Here is an 11896-nt window from a genome sequence, read left to right as displayed (position 1 = left end):
AAAAATGTTGAAATAAAATTTATTTTTTATTACAGCAAATATATATGTTGTATACTCATTGTAAATCTCTTTAATATTTTTCTTTCATTTTTATTTTTACGAACAAATTAATTAAAAAGCCAAAAAGTTTAATATGATAAAGTTACTCTGTGTGGTGTCTGAAAACGTATTATTATTACTAATATTTATTAATACTCCTTCCGATTATTATTATATCATTGGTATTCTTATCTCACCCTTCTGTACCTCTTATATATTTTATTATTATGTCACCTAAAGGTTATATGTTATTTGATTTTAAGATGTCATGTCTCATGTTCGTCAACAGATGGCGATACCATAATTACTCATAATTTTTATATTTTAATATGTCTATTTAACGAAACTGAGCTGAATCAGTGGTAATTTTATATATATATTTAGAAGTAATATTTGATAAAAAATTAATGAATATAAAATATTATAAAATAGTTTATGTTTTAAAAATTAAGTCCGTGACCAAAGTGGTATTGCCTATTATATCTTAAAAACATAATTAAGAAATACCATTTATTAAGTGTAAAGCTTACTGTAAAGTATTTATTAATGGTTCTTGCAGAGCAGTGACATAAATATTATTTGCCAGACATATGGTAATTTTAAAATTAAGAAAAAATCTGGAATTTGTGTTCATTGTACATGTAACTGTATTCTGTTTTCAACGTTGCCAATATTATTGAAATATTTTAAGATTAGTAGATTTAGTAATTGATTTTAATAAAAACTATAATACAATATGCATTAGGTACATCAAGTGATATTTACCGGTTTCTTTCTTGATCGAGTTTATATTTAGCAATTAATCTTATTATTATCAGTCTATAAATTGCGAAAAAGATTAGCAATTACACGTAACAGAAATTGAAGGGTTGAAAATATTTTGATCGAACATCCCGGTATTAATATTTCTCTGCTGAAAAAATGAAAATAGAATTTAATTCTGGATCATTACATAATATTGTATATGTCTTTGTCACTATATATCGCTAAATAAATTAATAATCTAATAAGGTATAAATGTCAAACCATTACAAATTATAAATGAATAGTAATAATTTCAGAATGAGCGGCAAATCTTAAGTTTCCTCTGAACAATTAGTGATACTTAAGTTTCTGTACGAATCAAACGCAAACTTTAAAATAATCATAAAGATAAGATCGTAAATGTTAGGGTGATTTGCAGCAATTTTCGATTAAAACTATTAATGACCAACAAGACATCATAAAGTTACAGTACTCGTTAATTTTAATATATTTCTTTTTGATTGATGAGACTGTTTTAATTGAGATATGAGTTATCATTATGGGGGTGCGTAAATGTTGAAATAATTACGGAATTCTATTTCTGAGACTGTGGTATTTTGAAATGAAATGATGCTAAAACTATATTTACTCAAACTACACCTGATTTCACATCGATTTAGGTTTTTACGATCTAAATAAAGTTCCGCTACGATAGTTTCGAATATGAAACTATTTTTAGTTATTTGGCATTCAATATAAAATATTAATAGTCTATTTTTATTCTAGTTTATGTAGATTTAGTTAATGGCAATGTTGCGATCTCTTCCTTTCTACTATATATATTATCCGATATATCAATTTATTTTTTTGACAGTATACTTTTTATACAGTGACAGTGGCTAGAGACGTGTTCTATCTATTAGATTCGTTTAACCTATAATTTTTTTTACTCTTTGTTTTACTGGCCAGGAAGTGATTCCTATTTTGTGTATTATATAATTTAAAATTAAATTTAACTCATGATATTATACAGTTGTTACACATATCTCCATATCTTCATCAAAAACAAAATAAACCAACCCAACTTAGCAAGCAACTAAGCAAGCCCAACTTAGAAATTACATGAAGTGTCTCAAAGTAAAAATTGATATGTCCACAAAAGTCTTTTGGTAGCAATTTTTATTCAGGGCCAAATTTCATTTGAATTACGTCCGGTGACTGACAGACGATTATCCGGTATGACTGTATATCTAAAGGCACCTATAATATTGTTTTCGGGTCTCTAAATAACAAAGACGGTCTGAAGGTATCGAGACTGTAGTTTATGACCCAATCGTTTATTAAATAAATTTTTCTTCGCTATATCCTTCTAAATATCCATTAGGTATATGACTAATTGATTTTAGTAATGATGTAATATAAGACCGGAATCAGTTGAAATTTTAATATTTTATTAGGAATCATTTTTAACAAAAGTTTCAATAACAATATGGTATCGCAGGTGTCATGAGTGGATTGCTTTGTAACTTTTTACTTTAGATAACGTTATTAAAGTTAAACTATTTTCGCTATTGTCTTCAATATCTACAACGAAAATTGTATTAAATTATTGTGTTTCTGTCATTATCTTTTCATTTATATTACTTTAGGGTTTATAATTATTATACTACATATTCAATTTTACTTATAATTCTGTTTAACACGTGATTCACAAGTATATCCATTATTCAAGATATGCTTTTTTTAGAATTTCAACCGTATTCGCCAATATACTTAAGAGTATGATTGTTTCAATGCTTACCTAACCTTTTTGGCTTCAATAGTAATAACTAAAGCTTGGATGCTTCTTGATTGAAAGAATGCGGTATTGTTTCCTACAAACGACCGGGTTTATGGATGAAGAAGGCCAAAAGAAGCCTACGATCCGGACTGACTGCTTCCAACAGTCAAGCATGAAGGAGGTTTCGTTGTGATGTGGGCGTTAATATTCTGATATTCAGATGGTCTTCATATTTACATCACTGGTCGAATTACTGTGAATGTATATGCCATATCCTCAGTGATAAAGCTCTTATTATGACTAGCATATTGTTGTCAAACACTGTCACATTCCAAGTTGATAATGTGGACACAGCCAAAAAGGTTCAGTCTTGGTTTAAGGGTAATTCGTTTGATATTCTAATGCATATTATCAAATATCTACCTTGGTCAGCACAATCGCCAGGCTTCAATATAATTGAACCGTTATGGGGAGTTTTAAAGCATAGAATGAGGAGTAGATTTCCATCTCCAACATCAGCGAAGCAATTGGTTGATACTATAGTACAAGAATGGAATAACATTCCATTAACAGTTGTTTTAAAAGTTAATAGAGGCTCAACACTTTATTGATAATTATATATTGTCTATATGTCAGGTGTTCATATTATTTTGTCCAACCCCCTGAACTGTCTTGCGTCGTTTATTGTTATATATTTTAATAAGTATTTTGTTTTTATGCCAATTTTCAGAGTTTAATGAATATCAAATTAAAAATAAATAAAAATAACCAGTCTCGCGTGTGGCTTCACATTAATCAACTCTTTCATTGGACTGTGTGTGCATTCTCAGTGTGGTCTGACCATATGCAAACCGTTAACGTTAATAAAAGTTATTGTCCAGCTATAATGCAAGCGCTGCTTTAAATCACTTAATGTGTTGATCGTAATTCAATTAAAAATTCTTCTAAGCCACTGGACACACACATACAACTACAATAAGTCAGAACCACGAGGCTATTTAAGAAGATTAAAAACATTAACCCATTTTTACTAACGATATTCGTCCACTACGATCTAAACATACATTTTCTTGTTGCTTGCTGATCTCTTGATGAAGGAGTAACCGATTCGGGATCGAATTCATTCGAAAATATTTAAATATTTTACAAGGCTTGGTTACTATTAGTAGGTTGTCTGTGAAGATGGATTAGTTTTGATACGGATTATTGATTAGTTATAATTGGGAAACTGATTTAATATTATTAATTTTAAAGTTTTTAAGGTTAATTTCTCAAGTTCTTATAACGTTATTGAGAGTATTATTTATCAACAGATTTTAGAAATATTGTCTCCCACTGTCTACAATTTCTTTTTACCTTTCAGGTCATATTTGCATTAAAAAAGTTCATTAAGAAATGTTCTATTTTACAGGAATTAGCAGTTTGGGTCAATTTTCAGTCCTTGCGATTTAAATAATATCTCTCAACTCAATATTACTTGGTTTGATGAAAATTGGTTAACGGTTTATTGATTTTATTGATTGTTTTGTTGTGCTTTTTTTCATAAATCATCGTATTCAATTGGTCGAAGAGATTACAATAAAAATGCGAGTTTATTGTTTACCAGAACAATAATCTTTTTAGATCGCATATATGAGGGTTAACTAATTTTTTACCGCTTTCGACGTGGATTATCGTGACAGTAGTGCATCGATTAGCTTACTTGGGTTTTTGGCGATGAAGCACAATCCTTGACCACTGTGATACGTTGGTAAAATATAATAATGGCCGCAGTTTGCTCATGGAGGAAAGTAGTAACGACCGTGCAATATCAGTTATGTTGTCAGAAAACAGTTGTCATGAATACGAATGAATTGAAAGAACGTCAAGTGACTAACTGTGAGATCGGCTTGTTCTTGGATATTAGTATGACGACATTTGGTTTAATACGCTTTAATACCAGTTTCTCAAATAGCTTTGATATCGCAGGTAGCACTGAAATAGGCCTGTAAGATCGAACTTGTTCTAGCGGTTTGTCAGGTTTTATTAAGCATACTTATTCGAGTAACCTTAAAACATTCCGGAATTATGTTAACATGATGATTGTTTTTGTGGCAGCTCTTTCAGTAACCCAGGTGAAATATCATCAATTCCAGAGAATGTGTCTATTGTGGCAAATTCCACTAGAGAAATGAAATTTATAGCTATATAGGGCTAATTAACAGGATTTATATTGCAGATTCTATATCGTTCGGTTGGAATACTTGGTTAGCTAAATATAGTGTATTAGTGGAAAACACCCCGTAGAATATTTGAACAATCTCTTGATAGACCATGTGAAATCATTCGTACCAACAATACAAACAATACAAATATTCAAATCCGAGATTCATCCGAGTCTCAATACTGCAGTATAAGCGCCCACCTAGGTACGCGCACATGCGCCATCCGACAGACCGCATAGTTCGCACGGTCCGGTCGCAGTGGGCCGTTCGCGTTTGATAGTGAGTCGTCGCGTCATGGAAGTGATATTGTCGCCGCCGCCAATGATGATCGCGGGATAATTTCCGATCGGAAGTTGGTCGACATTATTGTTTTTGTCTCGATTTCTTCGTTGTCGGTGTGAGATGTGATCGGTTTTTGATACAAAGTGTCGCTGTTAATATGACCGAACAGGATACCAGAGATGACAGTTGGGAAGATTTTTATGGTGCGTTTTTACCCTATTGATATTATTATTGTCGTCCTGAGCTCGGGATTTGTTTGGGTTTGACTCGGTTTTAGCACCGTATTGAAAATGTAAACAATAGACCCTATTTGAGCGTTTCGAGGAATCGGCGAAACATATGCGCTCTCTTATGCAACTGGAGCTCCATAACGCTATATTTTTTAAATACAAGCTGAATGGTTTGGCGAATGGTTATTGTCAATTTACGCCTTCATTCCTTCTCATGGAGCAAACTAAGAGACTGATGGGGTTTTATTGCGGCGAATATTTGCTGGTTCCTCACATTTTAAAATCTTGCAGCTTATTGTCTAATATTCATATTATTGTGATATTAATTGGTACAAGGTTTTAAAACATTTTCATGATGTCGGTTCATGAATATCAATCTGAGGTCCCAGAATTATCAAAATTCTGAGGACTGGAATTATCATAATCGTAGCCAGGTTTTCATAATATTTTTTAAATTTACACAACCAAAATTTAACAGTACTATTTGTCATTGTATTTCTCCCTATTCCATTTCTAAATTTATATTCCTGATTATGTTATGTGATCATTTATAAATGATCACATAACATAATCTGTTTAGTTTAGTTAATTAGTTTTTAAACTAATAAACAAAATTAATGATATAGCACTATATCATTGTCAACTTAAAAAGAAATGCACACAATTTGTACTGTTAAATACCCCTACAATTTCTATTTCGGGTATTTTTAGAACAGACCGGGATGTAGAGGGGTAGAAAACTTTGAATTAGGAGGCGTTAGAAAAACCTCTTGTTAAATTTAGCACGCTGAAAAATAGATCATCTTGTACAACCATTTAGTTACACTTCAGATTACTAATTTATAGGCGGAAAAAGTGTAATTAATTTTTTTTCAAGGGGTTTCTGTTTTATGTAACCGGGCGTTCTAAATTTATAAGAAAAACAATCAAGGATAACGTTCTCTAATACAATTTTTATCCACATCCTCTTTTGATATTGGGTTTTTTAATTAATGGTTTTTATCAATTTTCATGATTTGGTGCGAACGGAAACTAAAAAATGAGTGATTGTTTATAGTTTAGTTAAACTGAACATGATTGATTCTTTTTACAAGACCGACTAAGAAGAATGTTTAGTTTTTTAGAGTCCAGTATGTTGTAATGTTCTTATATAAATTTAGGGTCAACTAATTTTTGCGATAATATTTGATTAAGTGAGTTTTTGGTTTATTTCAAAATGGGTGTGATCTTTAAACTTAATTAATTAAAGGTTCTGTTTCATTTAAATGATTCTTCTTTTAGTTATTTACAGAACAGAATATTTAATAAACATCTTCAATATCAATATTCTTTGTAATGTGAGTGATACGTCTTAAACAATATATCTTAAATATAGCTTAAATATTTTTCGTTGTATTATTTCGTATCTTTTTAATATGCCTTCTTTAAAATCTTTAATTTTATTTGAAACTTTAATTTATAATCTTGCTTGAGTAAAAGAAGTCCTATGCTGTTTGTTAAATCTGAGGTTGGATTTTATGACTATTTATGTTCCAATCTGTTTGTTCTCACAGTTGTTTATAGGCATATACAGAAAAAGATCCCAATCAATGTAGTAATACACAGTCGTGTGTTTACAGTAGGGTTGTTTTAATTGGTGATAATGTTTGTTATATCAAGGTCTATCACTGCAATTCGTTTGGTTTATTATAGAATAATAAACGATCTGGATATATGTATCCTTATTAAATGCATAATATGCTTTTAATTCAAATTATAGTGTTAAAAGTGTCATTTATTATATTTTATTAGCTCATAATTTACGGTTTGCCTATAAATGGTTACGAATATGGTATACGTATTTAATGTTTTCATATATTTACTTATTATGCAAATAAATCTATATAACACATCTGTGATTAATTATTTTTTTGATCTTAATTTTTGATATATTCCGTGTGGGAATTGTATGGATCTTTTTAGTTTTATAAAATATCGATATCAAATAGAAAGATAGAAGTTACAACAAAGTATTTTATAAATATTATTAAATATCATGTGCGTTAACCTATATTAACTAATTCATTTCATATTCATAAATCATAATTAATTATTTTTTAGTGTGTTTCCAATCTTTTCAAATATAAATAAGATTCATAGTATGTTATGACAATTGTTTTTTTCTAAATCATTTCTGACCTATGTCCATCACAAGCATTGGTGAACTGGCTTCGATTAGCCTCATTTTTGGACAAATAAGGGATATTATGTTAAATACCATATATTCCATTTCGAAATATGCAATGTAAACATCGATTAACTATAAATACTAAAAAAATGTTACTTTATGATTAATGTCACTCATTTGTAGTAATATGTGACATATATTATTTTCAATAAGAACAATTTCGTCCAAAACCCGCTTTGTTTATTGAATTGCTTGCTATTTTCTCAAAGATATAAATAGCTGCTCGTGAACCGAGACCATAAACCCATTAATATTAATTATCAAAATTAATGTTGTAACAGTATCCAGTTAATTGAAATGTACTTAATATTTGTTGGTTTGTTTTTTAACATTTTATCAATGAAACAAGAAGAATAGTTGAGCTAGGCAGCAGATTCAGAATTCTGAAAGTAATTACACGTAGAAAAAGGACCCCTTTTTATTATAGGTCGGAAGGCACTCATGATAATTCTCCTACGAGTTATGTTATATTTCAAATCAGTTAGAAATACTTCAATATTTTCAATTATTATTATTAGAAAAAAATGCTAACATAACGTTAGACAAAAGAACGAGCAGATTAAAAATCCAAAAAGTGTACTGGTTAGTCGAAAGATTCTCCCAACTTGATCTAAGATTAAAGAGATTGGTTTGTCAGTCAATTATAAAACCTATTTGGACTATCGGGTGCAATTATGAGGTTACACGAAAGCATCAAACCGACTGGTAATCCAACACTGCCAAAATAAAGAATTTATTAGGTTATCCAAGATTTCGTTATAAAACATTAATTAACGCTACTAAATCACAATATCGTGAAAGCAATACAGTTACTGGACAATACGCAGAACATCAGAAGATTGAAGCGAACCATACGAACTTGTATATCATACAAGTGTTAGTCTTAATTTTAGTTGAAGTAGGCTAATTCATTTCTATTTGGGAAATACGTAGTGATATATTTATCTTAGTGATAAATCAATTTGTCAACTAAGATTTTACTCGGCATATCTAACGCAAGATGTATTAAAAATAAAGAAATATTGAATGATCTGCTATGTTATAACTATGTGAATTTTGAAAAAAAAACGACTTTGATTGATTATTAATTTAATTCTAGTATAATCTACCGACAGACTGATTAATATTAGACTTTATGGCGGTAATATCCTTAATTTAAATAACGATATGTATGATATTTTGAAGAAATGGTGAATGATCATGAGATATTTTTATAGAGTTAATTGAAATGTTTTTAATACTCGATCGTTTTTGTTTTTTGGTTAATAAGACAAGATAATATTTAAGATGAGCCTCTATTTTAAAATCGATTCTGAAAGGAATTAGATGTAGATAAAAACCTCGTTTGTCGGCGATTGAAACCAGTTCACAGCTTTTCCTTCTACGACCGACCATTGCTTTTTTGCCAATAACCATTTAGGCGTTTTTCTATTCCGCTATTATCAAATTCATCGTACGTACCGTGTGATTTTTTAATATGTGTGTCATCCGCGATTTTTTTAACGCCATCTGTTTTGGATGGAAGACTATTGCTCCGATATAAGCAATTTAACTTTTTTATATTTAAATATTTACACATACGTTTAAACTATAAATCAGTCACTTTTGATATGGTAATTTGGCTTGACGCAATGTAACCATTTGTTTTTTGTTCCTTTCTATTAACTTGATCATTATATCAGAAGTTTTTAGGACGTATTTTGGCAAGATTTTAATTCTGATTCATGTCTCATTCATGTTAGTACCGAGTTCAATGGACTGATTACCGTAATAGGAAATTTCAGAGTTACCACCTGATTCTTAAACGTCTAGACGTAATAATAGTTTTGATGAAGTAACTTTTTAGTTTGTAACTAAATAGGGGTGTCAGCCGGCGAGAAAAATGTCGATATATCGTTATCGATATTTAAAAAAATATAGCGATATATCGGAAGAAAAAAAATATCGAATTTTTTTTGCAGTAAGAGCGATATTTTTAAAATGTATTTAAAATTAATTACCAATTTTATAATGTTTAAGAAATATCTTTAATTTTTTTAAAAATATCGAAAATATCGGCCAAAATTATCGATATAGATATTTTTTCGGCTTCCCTGCTTAGGAATATTTTACAATTTAATTGCATAAATTACAGAACATAATCAAAGAATTCAATCAGACTGTTTTTGAGTATGACGCACATTTTGAGCAAGTTTACTCATTAAACGCATACCATATCGTGTGGTAATCATATTCTAGTCGCAGTCGATTGTCGAACTGATCGGCCTATCGGCGACGTGCCAGTCAACGCTGAATATTGATGCGATATCCTTCGACTGCATAGGTACACGAGCGTTGGAGCATCTTCATTGGAACGTGGCCTGTTCACTGCCCGAATGCAACATATTAAAAGAATTCTAACAAGTGTACACTTTAATTTACATTTTTTCGAATCCTAATTAGGCAGGTTTCACTTGTCTCGTTAAATCAACCGACTAACATCGAGCGCTGTTTAACTTTCCGCACAAAATTTAAACAATACTTTCTTTTTTTTATTTATTCGGACGGTACGATTGTTGTGTACTTTTAATTATTCCTTTACGTGATCGCTAAATGTAAATCAAACGTCTTCGATCGTTTATCTTGTTCCTCATTGAATAGAATTGATTGTTGAGAAACGGCAATAGCAACAAGTTATTTCAGTTCATCTGTGATAAAAGTAAACTTAATCCACCAAATTTTGAAATAATATTGTTATAAATTAGTTGGGAAAGAAATTTGACAGGGTAAGAAGAGAACACTATATGTTCTATTAAAACAGAGGTTTAGTAATAAAATTGTAAGAATAACTCTAGCAGAAACTAATAACCAGATTTGCACGTTATTGCACACAACTTGAAATCAAAAACCTTTAAAATCCAAGAAGGGCTAAGTCAAGGTAGAAGTTTAGTCCCAATTACGTTTATAACATTAAAGAATGTCAAATAGACAAAACGGGACTACGTCTAGGGTATAAATATACGGAAAAATAGAAATGTCCGCAGAAGATTTTCCAGATAATGGCAGCTGTGGACCAGAATACCAGAGAACTTAAACAGATGAAATATAACAATAAGAGGATATGGATTGATAATCAACAAAAGCAAAATCATATGGTAGGAGTGCCATGAGTAATAAATATCTTATTTGGGCATGTAAAAAGCTAAAAGTAAATGAGTTTAAATATCAAGGTATAGAAATAGGAGCTTTGAAGAATCAGGGGTGAAACAAAGATGGGCACGATGAAAAATAAAGACATAAGAAAAATCTCGTTATTGAATCAATGTAAGATTACGAATTAGATAAATTAGTTAGGGAAGATAGGTAAAGAGAACATGGAAAGACGTAGAATGTTTTGAATAAACTTGTAGATAATCATTATCTTTAAAGGTTACTGAAACTAGAAGTTTTACGATACGTGTGGTAACTGGACCATAACGTATCACCATTTAAAATACCCTATCCTAAGTAATAATATTGAGCTATAAAACATTGTTGGTAATTAGAATCAAATATCAGTTTTAACCGCTTATTTGACAGACAAATGATAACAATAAAATGAAATGAGACAATGAAATCATATTTCAATTTGAGATATGCGCTTGTTTTCTATTTTTTCTATAAGTAATATTCTTGAGATTGAGAAATGTAGACATGACGGGATAGATAATTGACATCAGGTTGACAAAATTAAAATAAACAGTTGAGCTTGTGTCAACCATTAGGAGAACTAGGAAATCTATAATCATTTAGCAAACTTAATATCGGGTATAGAAAATCAATCAATAATTTATTTCATTGACCCAGCTTTTTATTTTGCAAGGAATTTCGCGTTTCTTCTTCCGCTTTACTACAATTTAAATTAATCAAATATTTGGTTCGATATCTTAATATGTATGTCATACACATTTTATTAGCACCAAATTTGTTTGCTGTTAGTATAATGTCGGACTTATTCAGATTCCTTTCTGAGTGAAACTAGGTTCATACTATTATGAATTTTCAGCCCAAACCGATTAAATGTATTGCAGCGAACAAATACGTTTTGTTCTAATAATTCTGACGACTGTCGAAATCTTTTCAACTTCCTGTCGAAATGTTTGGGAAAAAATAGCGGTCGTTTACTCGATGGCATATGTTTGTTCAACAGCTTGAAGGAGTACCTATCAAAATATTTAGAAATTTCGCGTTTCGTTCATAACATAAATTATCATCGTGTATGCCGGAAATGATTTTTCTTAAAATTGATTTGAAATCATCCGAGAATAGTGTTATTTTCAATTTTAATATTACATTTACTGTCAAGTAATTGTTTTAGAGTTGCGAAAAAATACGATATGAAGTAGTATTGTTAGTATTAGCATAGTATTAG

The 11896-nt window shown here is 30.2% G+C and overlaps 1 protein-coding gene across 1 annotated transcript in view; it reads left to right on the top strand.

Moving 5' to 3' along the window:
- Positions 1–4954: 4954 nt before the first annotated feature.
- Positions 4955–11896, top strand: part of GEFmeso (Guanine nucleotide exchange factor in mesoderm) — an 89601-nt gene continuing 82659 nt past the window's right edge. The window contains exon 1 of the mRNA XM_076408608.1: positions 4955–5252. Within this exon, the coding sequence (XP_076264723.1) occupies positions 5207–5252 (46 nt within the window). The 5' untranslated portion in view covers positions 4955–5206. The remainder of the gene's footprint in view (positions 5253–11896) is intronic.

Source organism: Rhynchophorus ferrugineus, unplaced genomic scaffold (genome assembly GCF_030347505.1).
Source record: "Rhynchophorus ferrugineus isolate W39M unplaced genomic scaffold, kcgeb_rfMv2 rfM6, whole genome shotgun sequence".
Taxonomy (NCBI): Eukaryota; Metazoa; Arthropoda; class Insecta; order Coleoptera; family Curculionidae; genus Rhynchophorus; species Rhynchophorus ferrugineus.
Note: the sequence above shows the minus strand (reverse complement) of the source record. Positions and strands in the feature narration are given on the sequence as shown.